Source organism: Theileria annulata, chromosome 1 (genome assembly GCF_000003225.4).
Source record: "Theileria annulata chromosome 1, complete sequence, *** SEQUENCING IN PROGRESS ***".
Lineage (NCBI taxonomy): Eukaryota > Apicomplexa > Aconoidasida > Piroplasmida > Theileriidae > Theileria > Theileria annulata.
In genome coordinates, this window is record NC_011129.2 from 1,236,030 (window position 1) to 1,255,153 (window position 19,124).

General features: G+C 32.3%; 8 protein-coding genes across 8 annotated transcripts, besides 3 other annotated features; 3 read left to right on the plus strand and 5 right to left on the minus strand.

Moving 5' to 3' along the window:
- Nucleotides 1–390: 390 nt before the first annotated feature.
- Nucleotides 391–3,896, minus strand: TA02880 (minichromosome maintenance (MCM), putative; the record flags this gene model as incomplete). Its single annotated transcript, XM_949025.1, has 13 exons — nucleotides 391–552; nucleotides 590–805; nucleotides 839–1,063; nucleotides 1,117–1,189; nucleotides 1,219–1,296; nucleotides 1,347–1,474; nucleotides 1,504–1,661; nucleotides 1,711–1,866; nucleotides 1,947–2,241; nucleotides 2,318–2,381; nucleotides 2,434–3,680; nucleotides 3,716–3,792; nucleotides 3,824–3,896. 13 exons carry the CDS (start codon nucleotides 3,894–3,896, stop codon nucleotides 391–393), a joined length of 2,952 nt encoding a protein of 983 aa, XP_954118.1.
- A 526-nt stretch (nucleotides 3,897–4,422) lies between these two features.
- Nucleotides 4,423–5,411, plus strand: TA02885 (molecular chaperone, putative; the record flags this gene model as incomplete). Its single annotated transcript, XM_949026.1, has 6 exons — nucleotides 4,423–4,534; nucleotides 4,644–4,745; nucleotides 4,774–4,864; nucleotides 4,939–5,018; nucleotides 5,078–5,257; nucleotides 5,287–5,411. 6 exons carry the CDS (start codon nucleotides 4,423–4,425, stop codon nucleotides 5,409–5,411), a joined length of 690 nt encoding a protein of 229 aa, XP_954119.1.
- Nucleotides 5,412–5,589: 178 nt separating this feature from the next.
- On the minus strand, nucleotides 5,590–7,241 carry TA02890 (phosphodiesterase, putative; the record flags this gene model as incomplete). The annotated part of the gene is made up of 5 exons (XM_949027.1): nucleotides 5,590–5,778; nucleotides 5,911–6,177; nucleotides 6,253–6,485; nucleotides 6,517–6,631; nucleotides 6,711–7,241. The coding sequence occupies 5 exons, from the start codon at nucleotides 7,239–7,241 to the stop codon at nucleotides 5,590–5,592; spliced, it is 1,335 nt and encodes a 444-aa protein (XP_954120.1).
- A 768-nt stretch (nucleotides 7,242–8,009) lies between these two features.
- On the minus strand, nucleotides 8,010–9,150 carry TA02895 (uncharacterized protein; the record flags this gene model as incomplete). The annotated part of the gene is made up of 3 exons (XM_949028.1): nucleotides 8,010–8,245; nucleotides 8,305–8,516; nucleotides 8,552–9,150. 3 exons carry the CDS (start codon nucleotides 9,148–9,150, stop codon nucleotides 8,010–8,012), a joined length of 1,047 nt encoding a protein of 348 aa, XP_954121.1.
- A 356-nt stretch (nucleotides 9,151–9,506) lies between these two features.
- Nucleotides 9,507–13,280, plus strand: TA02900 (uncharacterized protein; the record flags this gene model as incomplete). The annotated part of the gene is made up of 2 exons (XM_949029.1): nucleotides 9,507–13,069; nucleotides 13,100–13,280. 2 exons carry the CDS (start codon nucleotides 9,507–9,509, stop codon nucleotides 13,278–13,280), a joined length of 3,744 nt encoding a protein of 1,247 aa, XP_954122.1.
- Nucleotides 13,038–13,069: a sequence feature (2 probable transmembrane helices predicted for TA02900 by TMHMM2.0 at aa 1178-1200 and 1207-1229).
- Nucleotides 13,100–13,136: a sequence feature (2 probable transmembrane helices predicted for TA02900 by TMHMM2.0 at aa 1178-1200 and 1207-1229).
- Nucleotides 13,155–13,223: a sequence feature (2 probable transmembrane helices predicted for TA02900 by TMHMM2.0 at aa 1178-1200 and 1207-1229).
- An 85-nt stretch (nucleotides 13,281–13,365) lies between the features above and the next one.
- TA02905 (uncharacterized protein) lies at nucleotides 13,366–15,247 on the minus strand (the record flags this gene model as incomplete). The annotated part of the gene is made up of 4 exons (XM_949030.1): nucleotides 13,366–13,704; nucleotides 13,775–14,325; nucleotides 14,361–15,119; nucleotides 15,187–15,247. 4 exons carry the CDS (start codon nucleotides 15,245–15,247, stop codon nucleotides 13,366–13,368), a joined length of 1,710 nt encoding a protein of 569 aa, XP_954123.1.
- Nucleotides 15,248–15,681: 434 nt separating this feature from the next.
- On the minus strand, nucleotides 15,682–17,220 carry TA02910 (adaptor protein, putative; the record flags this gene model as incomplete). The annotated part of the gene is made up of 2 exons (XM_949031.1): nucleotides 15,682–16,316; nucleotides 16,374–17,220. 2 exons carry the CDS (start codon nucleotides 17,218–17,220, stop codon nucleotides 15,682–15,684), a joined length of 1,482 nt encoding a protein of 493 aa, XP_954124.1.
- Nucleotides 17,221–18,057: 837 nt separating this feature from the next.
- On the plus strand, nucleotides 18,058–19,104 carry TA02915 (uncharacterized protein; the record flags this gene model as incomplete). Its single annotated transcript, XM_949032.1, has 1 exon — nucleotides 18,058–19,104. The coding sequence occupies one exon, from the start codon at nucleotides 18,058–18,060 to the stop codon at nucleotides 19,102–19,104; it is 1,047 nt and encodes a 348-aa protein (XP_954125.1).
- Between the last annotated feature and the right edge of the window lie 20 nt (nucleotides 19,105–19,124).

The following is a 19,124-nucleotide window of genomic DNA, read 5'->3' on the forward strand; positions in this document are numbered from 1 at the left end:
CAGCAAATCTGTATACAATCCTATTTAAAAATTATATGGTATGGAAAATGAAAAATTAACAAACGTACAGTTTCCGTGGATAGCGGAATTCTGTGTAGCTTTTCCTGTACTTACAAATTATGGGTTAAATTTTGAATCTTAAAGTGCAGCTGGTCTTTCTAGGTGTTTAAAACTAGTTGATTAGGCTGGATTTTGTGTAAATAACAAACAAACAAACTCTAAACTCTAGATTCGCCCCCCATACAACAACACATTGACTCACTTGGCCTAATTGGCCCTGATTTTTATAAGCTAGCATCATATATAAGCAACACATTAGTTACTAGATAAATTTAAATACATTTGCTGATACCACCAGTCATGAACAGATTATTCTAATAAGATTCCTTGTTAAATGTTAATTTTCCACGATGTGTCATCCTTGAGTATGTATCCCATGTTATTTACTAAACTTAGTTGTGATTTTAATTTCTTACCCTTGTAAATTAACTCATCTGGGTCCATACTTAAGTTATTTTTCTCGATCAAGTCCCTTGCGATATCCCTCATCATCTGTAATTATTATTCACTCTATTTAGTTTACACATACTCCATTTGACATTGTTTCCATGTTAGTCATCCTGATTTCATTTAAAAATATCTTGAGTATGTTACATTTCTTCACCGGAGCCGGTTTCAATCCCGGGTCTACTATGTTTTGGTTGACTGTGTATAATGGGTAGTAGATTGTGTTTTTGAAGATTTCTATCACGTCCTTCACGTGATCTACTGTGATTACATTTAATAAGTCTCCTCTTGCTCTGCTCTAAGAAATTATTACAATATTCTTGTTCTGAACCTTGCATAGCCTTATTAGTCCTTGTAATTGTCGAATTGTTACCTTCATCAAACAACTATTGATTGGATTTCCATTAGCATCACAGTTATTATTTGACATTTCCAGAATCTCCTTGAAGAACTTGTATAACATTAACTTCGCCTCTTTCGTGAACTTCGGGTTCACATACTTCTTACTATACTCAATGTACTCATTTATCAGCACATTATTCAGGTAATCATATTTCTAAAATATTAAAATTATTCTCAGTTTATATATTTGTATAGTTGGTATTATACCTGGAATGACTTTAATTTCCTAACAAGTTCATTATTCTCATCACATTTATCATAATAATTATTTTTGTCATTTCTACAAGAATATTGTGTTGATCAACGTACATTATGAGGAAAATTAGGTCAAATCTACTGAGGAGTGAGGTTGATAGCTTGATGTTATTGGCGATTATGTTCTCATTGCTAAAATACCATTAGTTAAAAGAATATGTTAGTGGGATAAATTAAAATACCTAAACTTGAATTTTGAATGTGTTGGGTTCAGGGCACATATTAATGTAGTGTTTGCGTTGAGTGTTTTGATGATTCCACCCTTTGCTATGCTTACTTTTTGTTTCTCCATAACCTCCAGTAAGATGTTCTAAAGGAAATATCTTAATAGAATGTTACAGTTGAGTTTAGCTTGTCCAACTCGTCAATACACAGTATTGAATTGTTATACAGCACCAGCAATCCAGCCTCAATATTATACTCGTTGTTGTTATCCTTTATGATACCAACATTTAATCCACTGTTACTTATGTTATTTCCATTAACGATATGATTTCCTATACCAATAATATACCATCACTTAGAGTTTTATTTAGTTAAAAATACCCAGAGATGAAATACATGATAACATATGACTTTTACCGACACCGGGTTCTCCAATTAACAGCACATGAATGTTCTCCCTTTTTACTTTATTTCCATTCCTTAAAATTTTATTACTACCCGTATGATTAAATCCAAACAAACTCAAGAGTAATCCAACTAAAATTAACATTTATGAGTGGAAAATTAAAAAAGTTCATAATTGGAAAATAAAATTGGAAAATAAAATTAGAACAAACCTTTGATATGATAATGTCCTTTGAGATTTGGGAACAGTGATGTCGCGATCAGATAAAACCTGTTCGACTCATTGTAGAAAATATCATTGATAAATTTGTAGTAATTCGAGTGTTTACTGTTGTTGAGATTATTGTTATTGTAAATGTTAACTGAGATTGTGTTCAGGTACAACTTGTACACGAGGCTGTTATTACTGCCGTTTTGAAATGAAGTCACTTCATTATTGATTTTTATTATACCGATTATATTCAATATGTTACCCAAATTATACATCCCAATTAAGTCATCCATTATCTACAAAAATCATATCATCAAATATTTAATATCCTTCAATATGACATAATTGTACTAATATAAATTTGTTGCTTACCTGTATATCAAGTATTGAATTTGTCTTGACATTATTCATATCATCAATTATATATTCCTGTAACCTAATTCATTATATGACGGGATATTAAATATATTTGTTATCTATTGTTATACCTTAAAATTTGATATGTGTTTGTAATAATATAATGCTTATTAAGGACGAAGAACTTATTATTACAGCATGGGTTAATGCAATTTTTAGGTAAAGTGAATATCCCTGAGTTAAACTTCTTGAAAAAACTTTCATCACATTTTGTACATGTGAATAGCGCAAATAGTATTAAAGTCTTTGGCTTACTTATCCTAATCACCTGACCTAGTACTGAGGCTATACAACCAATAGTGTGAGATCTTAGGTTATTGAAGCTTATTATTGGCTTATAATTATATATCCGCACTATTACATACTTGTATCTGATCTCATTCAAATATATATACTTGCTCAACTTCGTATTATTGAGTATGTTATTCAATTTATTTTCTATTATTAGAACAGTATTCTCCTTTTCAAATCCATTTTCTTGTTCTGAAACCTCTTCATTTCCTCTTTTAGGGTCTTTTTCACTCATTTTTCCATTATTCTCATACTCATTGTTATTTTGAGAGTTATTCATGTCCGAGTTATCCTGCGAGTTGTTCACTAGACTATTAACGTAACTTGTGTCCCCGGAAAAATTGCCTGAGCCTGTGAACATGCCACTAGTTTGATCATTATTAGCTTGATATGCTAAATTTGACCTTGCGCGGTCCAATTCATTCAAGATAGAAACTTGATCAATTGTCGATGTGTTGCCAAACAGTCTGTTAATTGTTGTTGTGGTCCCGTTAAACTCATTGTTAACATTGAAATAATCATCTATTTCATCAATGGATTTTTGTTTATTGTAAGCTAAACTAAATTCATGGCCTGAAATGTTCGAAAAAGGGCTTTCCTGTTCCTTCTTTACTCTATTTTCTTGACCACACTCTTGATACGGTATTGCATTAACTTGTTTAACTGTAAATGATGGAGAATCAACTCCGTCAGAAAAGTTATTTACAGGGTTAAAAGACTGGTTAGGTTGAACATTTGAAGAGTTATTCGATGAAGTTTTGTATAAATTTGATTTTGTAGTGACAGGATCACTTAATCTACAATTGACTCCATTAACTCTTGTTTCCTCATCAAAATTTACTAGCCTTGTATTTTTGTATTTGTAAATGGATAGAATGTGAAGTGATGAGGAAATAAGTGAAATTATTAGCTCAGGTGATGAGTAAAAATCTTTTTTAAAAGCTTCTACTGATGGAGGAACATCCAAATTAAGCAACTCTTCGTAGTCTAATTTTAACACATAGTTATCAAAAAACTCGTTCTTTATCTAAAATTTTAGATTAGAATAATTTTACAACTTACTGGCTCAATTAATATATTCCAGTGATTTTCAAAAAACGACAACCATTCATCTAAACGGTCTAGAAAATCATCGAAATCTAAACTATAATATTGTCATAATATTGTTACCAATTTTCTGCTCAGACAGATACAGCTGTGATATTAATTTTACTACATCTTCTGAATAGCGAATTTTGACCATTTTAGCATCTTTATGCCCATCCCTTCACACAACCGTTGATAGGGTTACCTTAAATTAGATTCAAATATTGGCAAATTATCATTTGAATAGTTACAACAAAACTGGAAGGTTTAACTTAAAAAAATAATCGATAAATATAAGGTGTAAAATCTGGAAATAGAAAAATAGAAAAAATACTAATAGGGGTACTATAAAATTAAAAATATAAAAAAATCAAGTGCCAAATTAAAGATAATAATTGAAGTGTAAAAATGTGTAAATAATTGATAAGGTTAAGTGTGATATATAAGATTCCTTTGTCTACCCCAATCTTGAACCTGATTTACCAGAAAAATCTGTGAAATTAGTTTTTATTGTTTTTGGTGAGAGTACATTTTTGTAAAATAATTAAAATATTAAACTGGGGTCTTTGATGAGATAATATTATTGATGCCTTGAACTTCAAATTTCAAACTTGTCAATTTCAAAAAAAACTGCTCAACTTTAATAAAACTTTTTAAATATTTGCAAATAATTAGTGCTGGAAATGAAATCGAACGACCCATCAGGATATTATAAATTACTAGGCGTTTCACCAGACGCAGATGATGAAACCATTAAAAAACAATACAGAAAACTGGCCATGAAATACCATCCAGGTAATGATAATATTCAATAATGATATTTATTATTGTGTTATAATTTATTAAAACTTTTCATAATTGTCCCATTGTAATTTCTAATTTTAATTATTCCATAATGACTTAGATAAGAATCCGCATAACAAGGAAAAATCGGCAGAAATGTTCAAGAAAATATCTCAAGCATATGAAGTGTTGTCAGATAAGAAGAAGAGACGAAATTATGATAGTAAGTTTCAGATTTTAATTTTCTTCAGATAACATAAACTTCGAATTCGACAATAACTACGCCAATAATTTCAACTTCGACGACGCCCAAAGAATTTTTCAAATGGTTTTCGGCAACAAGTATGTTCTCAAAATCTTCAGTTAAAATATTTTATGAGCTAAAACCAAGTAAAATACAACTCAATAATGATTAGTTTTGGATTTGGATTTGATAGTGATCCGTTTGGCTCACAAATGTTTTCTAGATCATTTGGATCCAATGATTTATTTCAAGGTATCACAATAATAATTTTTAGAAAACGATTTTTTACACCTTGATAATTTTTCTTTTAGACGATTTTTTTAATGGATTCTCATCATCTTTTACGACGAGTGGATTTTCAAACTCAAGGTTCAGTAGTTCAGGGTTCAGTAACGGAGGAGGATTCACCAGCACAAGCACTAGTACAACCACAAGAGTGGTTAACAATAAAATAATTACTAAAACTGAAATAACTCGACAAAACGCTGATGGTAGTCTCTGACTTGTTAATTATTTTTAGGAACTGTATATAAAAAGGTCATTGAGAAGGAAGATGACGGCAGAGGAAATGTAACAACCAGAGAGTATATTAACGACAGCGGCTCCTCTGGGACTAAAAAATTAGAGTCCAAAAGAAGATACTAATTAGGCTGATCTAATGTATTTTAAACAAAATCACTGTATACATAATGTAATATATGTTATTGTACATAAATATGTTAATAAGATTGTTGCTTTCAAAGTATTATTGAGATCATAAAGCGGATTTTTAATATTTAATTTGTTTTTATATTTATCAAATTTGTATATATAGAATAGAACATTATGAAGTGTTAATGAAGGCGTCGGGAATTTCGTGGTTTACATTGTTATTTTCTAACTCATTTAAGATTTCATGTATTGTTTTATTGTCGTATTTTTTCCAATTATTTGAATTATCGTTTGAATTCTTGGATAAAATTTCATTTATGAAGTTACTCTCGTCAAAATAATTCAATTCGTTCAGCAATGGCTATGGTAAAATTAATATATATTATTGGTATTAATGGATAACTAAGTACCATAGGGAGATAACTAAGGAAACCACTAGAGATATATAACTAAAATCACTAGTGTGACTAAATAACTATAGAGTTGAAATTACTTGTGTCATTGTATTGAAGAATTCTAGTTGTAAATTGGGTATATTGTTAGACTCATTCCGATCAAAGAACAAGAGTGGAGGAATTGACTGCATTTTTTCTTCGTCTCCTTGTTTGTAAAACTCTTCGAAGAGGACTTGTGTCCAGGGTAGGTGGTCGACCCAGGGCAGGAAGTTGTGTCCTATATCCGCTGCTTTTATACACAATACCAACAATAGCCAATAATCATCATCATTCTTTATATCAAAAGTTCCTGCCATTCTCTTTTCCTAAAAAATAATTAATTATATGGAAAAATAATTGTGGAAAGTAGATGTGTGTAAAAATAATTGTGGAAAACAAACTTTGACGTTGTCAATATGTAGAAAATGGTTAGCCATATCAGTGGAAAGAATGAGTTGGATGATTCTTTTACGAAGGGATGACCAAACATGCTTTGGGATTAGTCCGTAGAAGCTGGAGTTGTTTCTCATGATATAAAACAGAAGTGAGCAGTGGTAGTTTTCAAGAGTGCTGCTATCGTTGTAGATCATCGATAGCACATTATTTGTGTTAGAAAGATAATTATTAGTTTTACCTAAAAGTAATTAAGGGTTTAAATAGGGTACCAGGATGTCCGACATCGTGCCCTAGCGATGATATTATGAACGCAAACTCTTCGTAAGGATCCAGTTTACGTTTTGTGGTTACTATATTCGATAATAATTTACTCATATGCCCTACCTACAATATTATAAATTAGTATTTACAAATATTAATATTGTTAATTATATAAATATTAAAGTATATAGATAAAATATACTGTGGCTGCGTGTAGAGCGTTATGATAAGGGTTGGCTAAGTAATGTTGCTGTAAATTTTGAAGTATAGGTAATAAGTTAGTGTTGAAATTCGGGTGAATGAGATCTCCTACCCTTTGAAGGAGATGTTTCCCTACGACCACAATAGGACCTGCTTCCAGAACTGTTGGATAGTTTGAAAGCTCGAGTAAATCCAAGTGCCAGTTTAAGCCGATTTGTTTAATATACTCATTCTCGTTCGACAACTTGTTCCTTCTTCTACTCTTTCCAATGGTCCAGCCGCGATTCTCCGGAGTCATGGTCTCTTTAGGACTGGATTCCGGTTTAAATATACTTGGGTTAACGGCCTGTAGGCTCGGAGAAGAATTATTTAACTTAGACAATAAAAGTTTAACGACACTGAGATTGAGTTTAGAGTTGACAATTATGTTTTTCAGCGTGTTGAAAGAATTTATTACATTCTCGTTAGCGTTTGTTTGTTTCAAGTAGTTTTCAATTTCCGAAATACATTTAGATACATGATCCTTTTCCATTATTATTCACATTATAATTACATATGGTACAATACGTAAACGGCAAACATTAAACATTATCATTAGGCAGTTTTTTATTCATTAAGGAGTTTTTGATAAATTACAGTTAAATATTCAATGCTACAAATAATTATTCGGTCTTACAATTAATTATACAAATTATGTTACGATATTCGGAAAATACTATTATATATTCATAATAGTATTACATACACATTAGGGTAAGTCTGGACAAATTTTACACATTATAGTTGTAAAATCGGAAAATTGTGTTTCTTTTAAACTTCTACAAAAAAATAATCAAATTAGTAAAAATAAAAGTGAAATGGATGTAAAAGGGACCAAATGTGATGAATCACACAAAGTTTATAGTGTAACACATAAATCGAAAATTTAGAGAAATTAATTACAAGCTAAGGTAATTCACAGGATAAACAATAATTCTACTTTATTTTTGTAGTTTTAGATCTCATTTTTGTAGGGAAATTGGGTATTCCTGGCAAACTCATATTTCAAATACCTGTACAAAATATACACAATTTTTTAATTCACTTTTTTAATTACTCATGATTATTATAGTATATTTTGTGTGTATATTATGGGTAAAGCTAAATAAAAGTAAAAGTTACTTGTGATAATTAATATTTGGGTATTTATTTTGTAAAATTTGTATCATCGTTTTACACCTCAGGTCATTTTCATTTTTATATTTGTAAAACAACTCATTGTACATATACTAAAGAAACGAATTAACAATATATAACTATATTAGATATATAAAAATATGTTGCATATGTAAAAATGTGTAAGTGAAACTTCTATGGGATTGATGAGTGGGATTTGATTATGGTATGACGGTTTGTTATTATATGGGAAAAGTGCCAAATTTCTTGCGATTTTAATTGCTTTGAAGATCTGTATCTGCTGCTTACGTGTGGTCATATTTATCCTTCTTGGTAATATCTGACCATCTTCGCTTATAAAATTGTGTAACACATGTAAATCTAGAAATTTTGACAGTTTGCTAATGAAGTGTAGTTTAATTAATTAGATATAAAGTTACCGTGAAATGAAAAGGGTTTATTATTGTTATTTAAAATTAGTCTTTTGTTACGATCTGGATCCCAAAAATTCTCATTCTTGACATACACACTTTCAGTATCTTCATTAACCCTACTATTTGAATCAACAGTAGTGAGTCCAAAATTTGTCCCAGAGGAAGAAAAAGAACTAACCGCTTGCTTAAATTTATACAATTTTACATTATCAACTAATCTAAAAAGAAATATTTGGTACTGAGTGTCATTTACCTTTTTAATTGGTTATATTCCGAAATTATTTGTAATTTTAAATTCTTTATATTCTTAAATGGATCCCAATATAAACTTATTCCTACATCAATTTTTATCCGGAAATCATTACCTGTATTCCCATATTGTTTACTCTTTACTGACGAATTCATAGAATTAGAATTGGAAACCTTTGAGGAGTTATTCACCCTGTTAAAAACACTGTTGAGTATATCATATTCCTGTTTTGTCAAATCTTGAATCGTCTTGGACTCTTTAATATTATGAAGTTCGAACCTTCTGTCGTATATTTCATTCATACACTCGTAATACAGTTTATTGTACTCTACTCCAACTCCCTTTAAATCGTTTCCACCTACTTTTATACTGCTTAAGTTATTTCCCCTCGATTTACTCTTAGTGGTCTTAGTGTGTGATTTTTTATCTTCATTCCTAGGTTTATTGTGCGATGTGTTGTCACGGTTAGGGGAGCTTTTCCGAGAAGTACCAAAATGAAAATTGAGGGAATTCAGATAATAAATTTTATTAAAATAAACTAGTTCATTGTAAAATTTTGGTTTGTATAAGGGAGGAAAAAGGAGATTTTTGATCAAAAACATTATAAAAAGAGGCAGATAAATTTTGTACTTTCATGTACAAAAGGCTTTAATTAAGGTGTAGGAATCCAATAATATACTCTGAAATGTAACTAAAAAGGTGCGTAAATTGATCAAAAAATGAGGGATATATTTAGTATGATAGTGATATAGTGCTGACAAAATATCTAACACTATTCATTTTCAATTTTAATACACATTTTTATAATAATTTTAAAAAATATCTTACAATTGTATCATAGTGTAATTTTTTCTTTATTGGTTAAATGTGTTGTCAAAATGGGTTTGAACATAAAAGTGACTAATTAATGTAAAATATCAACAACATCCCTAAAATAAATTATTTGTAAAGATGAGAAATGTACCATAAAATGTTCTGTAAATTAGATGTGGATTCAAATTTGGAAAGAATCGAATTTGATCCGATTATTAGCGAAAGTAGCAAAAATGTCACCGTTTTAAAAAGTCTGTTAAAACTTAACAAAAGTGTATTAAAATATTCTCGACAAAATCATTTATCAAATTCGTGTTATAAAGCCGAAGATTCCAACCAGTATAACATAAAAGATCAAAATAGTAAATACGACAATGTAAGTGAAGATCAAAATAACACCCAAAATAAAGCAACAGAGAATAGTAATTTACTAATACTGTCAACAGAGGTGAAAAATAATCAAAATTACAGAGATCTGTTCAAGTATTTACTACTCCAGTACAAGTACCTAGTCAGCCTATCAACGCAGTCGAAATCATTTATTAACAAAAAGCTGAACAAAAGCAGAATAATTCAGAAATACAAGAAGTATCAGAATTTACTCAAACAATTAAGTAACTATGAAAATAGTTTGCAGGAGATTATTATCAGTATTATTAACGAGATAAATACAACAACTGGATCTAATATATCAAAGTCCAATAATTGTCTTGGCGAAGAAGAAAATTATATTCAAGATGAGCTTTTCCTAAGCAAGCTTAAAAACTGTAGTTTCTTCAATCAGTCACTACTTTCCAATGTTTCCTGCTATTCTAAGTCAATTTCCAACACATCAGATAACAGCGTAAAGAATGGCATGAATAACAGTAAATACGTTCCACTGTATGAGTATTTAAAGGACGACAAAATTGATGTGGTTACAGTTTATAAAAAGTGTAATAAGTTAAGCACAATAACACTAAATGAAGTTAAAAACCGCCAAAAGTATAATAATTATATAAACCTATTAATAAAGTGTTATAACATGAAGAATGAACTGATCAAGTCTATTAACCAGTTCAACAGGGATGTAGTAAACTTTAAAGCCTACTATTTGGATAATGTCAACAACGTAAACTACGACATAGTAGACAGAGTTAACAAGTTTCATTACTCCAAGTATAACATTTACTATTTCCTAATGTCACAAATCCCCAATTCTTCCCCATCTAACCCAATAAATATCGAAACGATTGATACTATTAATCCATTTAATAGTGATGTGGTCCACTCTGAAGTGGTTGGGGGTAATGGTGAGCCGGATAAAAATACTCATGTTGATGCGGAAAAAACAATTAGTGAACCACTATCAGCGACAAGTTTTACTGATCTCGCGAGTACAGTTGTAGGTTCAGATCCTTCAACATGTCCACTTAACACAGTTAATACACCTGAAGAGACAACTACCAGCTCAGTATATTCTTTAGGTACCACTAAAACGGATACACAAAACGAGGATGTGGTTGAAAGCTGTAAGACCAGTGATAATAACATTGAAATAACTGAACAATATGGCAAGGAGAATAATAGGATCGTTTTGAGGGAGTTGAATAGTAAGCTGTGTAAGAAACTGACGAAAACTATTATGGATACTTTGACCGATGCCAATGAATATTCGAACGACTATTTATCATACGCCAGAAGTATGGTAGAATTCACTTCTAGAAGCGTTGAACCATCAGCAGACAAGTTCGATAACAAAGGCGATGAGATAAAGAAGTACATTGGAGATAATATAAACCATATATTACGCACAATCAGCAGTTTAACACCTGATAATACCGTGAGCCCTGACAGCCAGATCCAAACCTTCACCTCAAGATTGACTCCGCTTAGAAGTAAACAGTTTGAAAGTTTTGATGATAACATACTGTTATACATCAATAATATGTACATAATATCATTGCTGTATGGATTGAACTATTACACCAATGTGAGCTCAGTTTCCGCTAGCCACGAAGTTAGTTCCAGGAAACTAAGCCAGGAAAATGTTGAGTCCTGTGATGGGAAAATGGCCGAAGAATACCTATCACATGTGATAATAAAGTCCGATAAGTACGTCTGCGTCCATACAGGAAGTAGTGAGTTGATAATACCCAATGATAAACTGGAAGACTACGTAATGGCAAGACTGAAGCTGAGTGGACTTATTGTACATAAAGTGAGTTGTGTTTTATTGGGGCCAGTTCAGACGCCTGGAACACTTTACATCACTAGGAACAAGTTGGGCTTTCACTCGCAGTTCCAACGCAAGTTTTTCCTGAACAAGAGACAATTCCATACCATCCGCTTCGCGGATATCACTGACCTTAACATTGATTACAATAAGATTTATATTCATACGGACTCGAGTAAGACCGGGTCCCTGTGTTCTAATACGAAAAGTTACACCTTTATGATTTTGGACGCCAATATCGAAACTATAATGCAGTACATAAACCATTACAAGCATAATAGTCTGAATGGAAATTTGAGATTGAATAGCACCATTTGTTCCGATTATATTTTAAATTACATAGTAAATAATTACAAGATATTGTACAGTCCCAAGACTCTGGTTTATAACTGTAATGTCAACATGGACTTGTTCGAGTTCTATAATCTTGTCCTAAATCACAATAATGAATCTTCCTTTGTGTCAAGGTCAAAAGAAGTTCTTGGGTTTAAGGAGTGCAAACCTTGCGTCAACAGCTTTATTAACCCTGCAGCTATCATTAAATCCATCAAATCTGCCCAACTAAGCAGTAGTTTTGACAATTTGAAATCTCAAAATGATAATAGTCCAAACATTAATTCAGACACTTTTGGTAATTTTGGTAATTTTGGTAGCTCAAGTAACCTGGGTAACTTAGACAACAGTGTAGAAAATGAAGATAATTTTCTGACTGTGAAGTTGAAGAACGGAGAGATAATGAAGGGGCTATACACCAAGAGCGAGATGAATTACAATATAAAGAACATCAATTCCAAGTTTTTTAACAAGAAAATAACCACTTGCGAGAATTTGTGCTACGTTTTCCTCAACGACGTTACCATTTATCAGTCAGTCACGACCATCTCCAACTCGCCTTTCTCCAAATACTTTTACACCGTTTACACCATTATAGCCACCTCGATGCACCCTAATGATTTCCCGTTTGATGCTTTCAACTCACTCATTTCTAACTATCGCTCAAATCAAACGACATCTAACCCAATCGAGAACCAGAAGAATTTAAATGAGTTAATTGTGGAGAAATCAAAGGAACTAGACCGACATATTAATAAAGATTATAGAGAAGATGAGTTGAGAATGGAGAATGAGAAACAAGACCAAAAGCTTAATGAAACTTTGGATGAAGATTGCAACTCTACCAAAGATAACATTGGGAAATCAGATGAAGAAAGTGAGCACAAAAAAGTCGGAAAACAGTTTGAGAATAGTAGTCGGAGCCCTAGGAGTGAGTTGAATGTGAAAATATACGCAGATGTCGTGTTTAACAAGAAGATTGTATTTGAGAAGATGATCAGGAATGAAGCCAAGGCGAGAATGGTACAGGCAACAGAAATCATAAGCAAGGAGCTTAACAAGTACAAAGTAAGCCATAGTGCCCAGAATACAAAACTATCCAATTTGGAAGCTAATAACCAAAACAAGCTGATTTTGTTCTTCCTGCTCATCATCTTCATGTTCTACTACTATCACTAATTTTTCATTAGTTGTTACATGAATATATACTATTATACACTGTGCATATTGTATATAAGTAGTGAAATGATATTGAGTGGGTTATTTTTTATTAGTTTTTTCAATACGTTTGTAGAGTTGGTTATAGTAAACCTTGAGCAAATAAAAGAAAATCCCGCCAATCGTCCTTTTATTTCCGTCCATCTTAACTAGTCCTAAAATTATGTTTATAATATAGAGTAAATATGTTGCCAGTATATATATATCTAAATGTATATCTAATTATATATATATTTATTTAAAAATATATATAAATACCTTCAGAGTAATAAATCTGAATTGAAACATTGATAAGGTTGATGAGAGTATTAATGTCGAAAGAGGCAACTAATAATTTCAGTTTGTTGTACACATTTGAACTCGTTTCATTTAATACTGTTGAAAGACCAAGTGATATTAAATGATCAATTTTGAACTCGTTAATATACCTGTTTATACAGATGACGTTGTAATTGTCGTCTTTCGACCTTTCCTTCATCTTGTTAAATAGAGCCTTAGTATCCATCTTTTTTACGTTCGTTACTTTAGCGTTAGATTTAAACATTTCAATATCTCTCATCAAGTGTATCATGCAACACTAAAACATACTCAGTTTACACAAATATAATAGGGTATGTTTGTAGAAACTAAAAATAAGTAAAAAATACCCTGATCTTGGTGAATGGATATATTAAATATGAATCGATAAGAATGAACCTGAAATTGTATTGAGAAGAGGCTTTGACCAGGTCAAAGAGTGATTGCGATCTTGGCAGGTACAGGGTTATGTTCGGAGCCAATTTGCCGCAGAGTTCAATTAGGTGTGAAAAGTTTGGGAAGCATTTGGAAATCTTATAAATTTCGTCACTGGCATTGCCTTTATAGTTTACACCACCCCAGGGAGGTGATAGGTGCACCCAGTCGAATTGAAAGGGTGAATTCTCCCTAAATAAATACTTTTTACCCAATTTCTCAAAGTACAACTTTGGATTATTCAAAAACTCGTTGGCAAAATTAAAAAAATCATCATGAATGAGGTCGTATTGGTTCTTAACTCCGTAAGATAAAATGTTATCTTTGCATATTTCCACCCGGTTTTTATTCAGCTCAACACCCAAAGAGTAGTTGAAATTGTTTATGAATGGGATCAAACTCCCTCCAATTCCGCTAAACGCATCAATGATTCTTATATCCTTATTCTTTAGGGAATAATTTTTATCTGAATTAACGTTAATTTCTGGTTAAAATTAATACCTGGAATTGATGTAGCAACATCTTCGTTGGAAACCGAATTTCCAACCTTTTTTTGATGCAAATTTAGATTTCCTTCCTTTACTTCTGGTACTGAATCACTCCCTACTGAAATTTCATTATTTTTAACTGGATTTAATAAATTTTGTGAGGAATTCGAGTCAAGAAATTTCGATATTTGACTGCACAGATGGTTGGATTCAACCTCCCAGGACGCATCGAAAATGGAATCCTTGTCAAACTTTAAATTATCGTTATTTTTCAGGAAAATATTACTTTTGACGTACGAAATGTATAATGGATCTTCCTTTGTGGTGTATTTGTCGCTATCGAAATTGGTTACCGTATTATAGTTCAGAGAGTGATTTTCCATACATACAAAGCACATCCGCGATTTAAAATTTATAACATTATTTTTCACTATATCGGACATTATATCCTCATCCAACAACTCTTTTTCCACTTCATCCTCTCCTTCATTATTATTTTTTACGTTTTCATGTTTTTCTTCTTCAGAATTATCTAGGAATTCTTCCAGTTTTGACTGCAGTTCTTCCAACCTCTCCTGGAGTTCTACTTCATTTTGTTGTTCAGGATTTTGAAAGTTTGTGATTTCATTCGATGAAGCAGAAGTTGCAGAGCCCTCTAACTTCTTATTGTGCTCACTACTATTGGTTTCTTTGTTGTCATTGACATAGTCGAATTTAATGTGAATTAAATAAAGCGTTTTCTGTTTGAGTGAATCTATTCTTCCATCCCTAACTAAAGAACAATAATTAGAACATAAAAACAATAAATATAATAACTATGGTGATGGTAACAAAATTACTTTTTGTATTTTTTTTACGAATCTTGCGATTTGGTGAGCTACTTCTTTTTCCAACTCTCATTTATAACTTTATTTATACTTTATTGTTTTTCATTTTATTATCTATTTTACATAATGACTTTTTTTTGTGGAATAAAGACTGTATTAAGTTCTACGTATAATTGCGTGTATTTTACTTAAAATTAACATTGTTAGATTACTATTATAGACTTTGTGTAGATACAATATATTTCTCGAGTGTTTTTAAATGATATTGTGCTAATAATGTGGGTAAATCATGATTATATAGAACTTTAGGTCATAGATAGGTATGGGGAAATGGATTCCAAAATAATGGGTGAATAATCCCTGGAAGGGTTATTTCCCATTAAAATAAAGATATTTTTACAATTTCTCACATATTTAAGTTAATTGACACTATTCCTTCCTTTATCAAGAATGTATACCTTACACATTTTACAGCTGTTTATACAATGTATTCTAGTGTGTAAAAAATTATATTAATTTCAAGCGATGTAGGTATGACCCTCCTTTGGTTACGTAATTAATGTTTTTGGCGACCTTGCCTTTGGTGTTAGAGAAGTGGAGGGAGGAGAAAAAGAGCCCTGAGGAACTGAACCAGGGCAGATGAAAACCAAGCGATATTGAAGGGAGCGATTGAAGTGTGTTACTGAACCTGTCGGTTGTTAGAGAGGCTGTGAATGTTAGTAGGAAGGTTGTTTCTCCTTGCAACTTTCTGAAATTCCAAGTTACAAAGTGTTGTGACAAATTGACGTCCATTGTGGTTCCTGTACTTATTGTGCCTGAGACAATCTCCTTCGTGGTCCTTGGAATTGGAATCTTGACGCACACCTTCTGTGCAATAATTGCCTTGGAGAAGGTGGGCGATAGTGAGATGGAGTAGTTGATATGAAGAGTATCTATGAGTTTGACCTTGGGCCGGAGTATAAATGGGATGGTTGCTGAGGTGGTACTCCTATAACACAGAAGTACAAACATACCCTCGGGAGGAACAAAAGTGATAGTCTTGTTACTTTTAATACTCTCTAAATTCACACACTGGTGGAACTTGTAGTCATCCAAACGAACCGTTTGTTTGGCTGCAACCGGTAAGTGGAACTGGCTACTACCTATAACAATATGAATTTATTATATTATTGTAAATATAAAAATTAATAGATTCTTACCTTTATTTGTTTGATAAGATGAACTTGAATTTAAGTTATTTGAGAGATTATGTGAAAAATCGTCATTCATCCTTAAATGTACTAATGGAGTTCCAATTAGCATTGAATTTACCACTATGCTTCCGGTAACTTCGTAGCTTATTAACTCAGAATTATAGTTATATAGCACGCTCAAGTTTTCGGTCAGTTCTACGGTGATTGAGTTCCTGCCTGAAACTGTGTTTAGTTTGCGCCAGGGCGGAATCACTGAAGTGGCCATCAACGAGACCACTTGTTGACAGTACTCTAGACACTCATCTGAATCGTTTAGTCTTCCTTCGAACGGCAAAAGATGCTCAAACAGAAACGTTTCCGATGAGACTCCAAACCTTGGCAGAAATCCCAACCAGTAGTTAGCATATTTGATGGGATCAATCATAGATCCTTTGATAGCTGCCTTGGTGGCCATAACGTCCATTAACACCAGAGGCTCTAGATTCTGGGTATACCCTCCGTCAATCACTTCATCGAACAGTTCATACAACAAAAATGAGTTTTCCACAATGTTCTCCTCAGTCACCACTCCTGACAAGAAAGACAGCAGGAGTTTTTTTAACTCTTTAAGAGTATGTAATATGAGAAACGAGTTCCCGTTTAGGCGCGTCAACGCGACCAAGTTTATCCCTTCCACGTTGACTCTGAAGAAGTTGAACTTCTCGTACCTGTACATTGGAGCATATGTATTCCGACTGTTAGACAGCACATTTCTGCAAAATATTAGCGCGTCCTCCTTGGTCACATCTCCTCTGTACAATCTTATCAGCAACACCTTTCCCGTAGATGTTGCTATAAATATACACGATATCATTAGAGTACAGAATTATTTAAATTTTCGGTTTTGTTGTTTTTAACTTAATTTTAGTTATATCAAGTTTTATTTTATTTTTTAAACTTGAGTCAGATGATTAATTGAGTAGAGCTGTATGGAAATGAGAGAATATAGCATTTTTATAAAATACAAACCAAATGAAAAATATTTTAAAACTAAAAATCACATAAAAAACAAAAATAACCTTTCAAATCATAACAAAAAGAGTAAATCATAAATTAACCTAAATTACATATAAATAAAACTTTATTGAAAGCATTAATGGTTGGATACGATGTTGTACAGGGAGTTTGACAATATAACAGCATTTAATATAGTATAATAAAACAGATGAAAAAAAGGAAATAAGAAAGAAGTAATAAAATAAGGAGAAACGGGTACAAAATTAGTACCTAAAAGGGTAAAAAATATGAATTCCTAATAGATATATAAAAAATATAAAAATAATAGGTTTTGGGTTTAGATTTTATATTTTGTGGTACACATATCTGGTGCAAATTCCAATTCAATCTATTTATACAATCAAGCTGTATTTAATGTTTTTTAATTTATAATTTGTTGTTTTTTTGTTTTTAACACTGTTTTACTCCTATTTAGTGCTATATTTTATTTTTAATTTTTGTTTCTACTTTTACTTGTCGTCTTAATCGTTATTTTTGCCTTATTATACCCATAATTTATTTGTTTTTCCACATAAATAAGTCTTAATTCCATTTTTAGATCTATAATTTCTGAATGATCTCACACCTTTCCCGATAAAGCATAATTAAAATTATAATAAAAAATTCTCGAAATACTAATTTACATGAATTAAATATGGTAAGGACTGAAGTGTATGGCCATCGAGGCATGGGATGTAGCACAGTTTTAACCTTCTCTTCATGCCCTGAGAACAGTTTATCGTCGTTTGAGAAGTGTTTGAAGGCAGGTGCCGACGGACTTGAGTTCGATCTTTTTTTAACAGATTATGGCGAAATGGTTGTTTGTCACGGAAAGGAACCCTACGGATTCGCCAACTTAAATCTTTTGTTGTATGAAGACGGTAAATTGAGTACATTTCCTCCAGATCTTTCCATTGAGAATATAACTGTTTCGCATTTAAATGTCGTGCTTAAAGCGCCCTGGACTCTCCCGGGACTTAATTCTCGGGATGCCGTGATAGAATACTCAAAAAAGCTGAGTGATTCTGAGAAACGTGACTTATTGCAAAAGTATCTACAGGAGACGAAAGGATATAAACCAGAACAAAGCTCAGATTATGAACGTCTTCCAACCTTGGAAGAAGTTTTCATGAAGTTTGGGTCTGGGATCAAGTATAACCTCGAACTAAAGGGCTCAAAGGAGCAGCTGTCCCATGAGGTTTTAAAACTTCTCGAGAAGTATAAACATTTGGATGTGTTTATTTCCTCATTCCAGTGGATCCCGCCGCCATTGGACCCGAGTTCTAAATTCTACGACAACAACAACGAGAAGAATCCCAGCCCATCACCAGTGGATCTCCTTTTCCCACTTGTTGGTAACCACCTGAATGTTCCTTTAGGGTTGTTATTTGACCGTCTGGAATCACTGCCTTCAGTTCCCAGAATGGTGGAGATTGTAAAGAAGTACAAGGCCTCATTCGTTAACGTCCCAGACTCCTTCTGGTTAACCCAAGTGCCGGTTTTAGGCCTTGAGGAGAGGAAGGAGATGGCTCTGGAGAGGTTTGTAAAGGAAATGCATGCTAACGGCGTCAAGGTTTTGACTTACTCGACTCAACCGTTCGACAACTTGGAAAATGTAAAGTTGTATTTTGAGTCTAGGGTGGATCGCGTTTGTCCAAACGACGTTGAAGCGTTTGTCACCTTCTCAAAATCATTTTTTTAATTTTTAAAATATATACCATA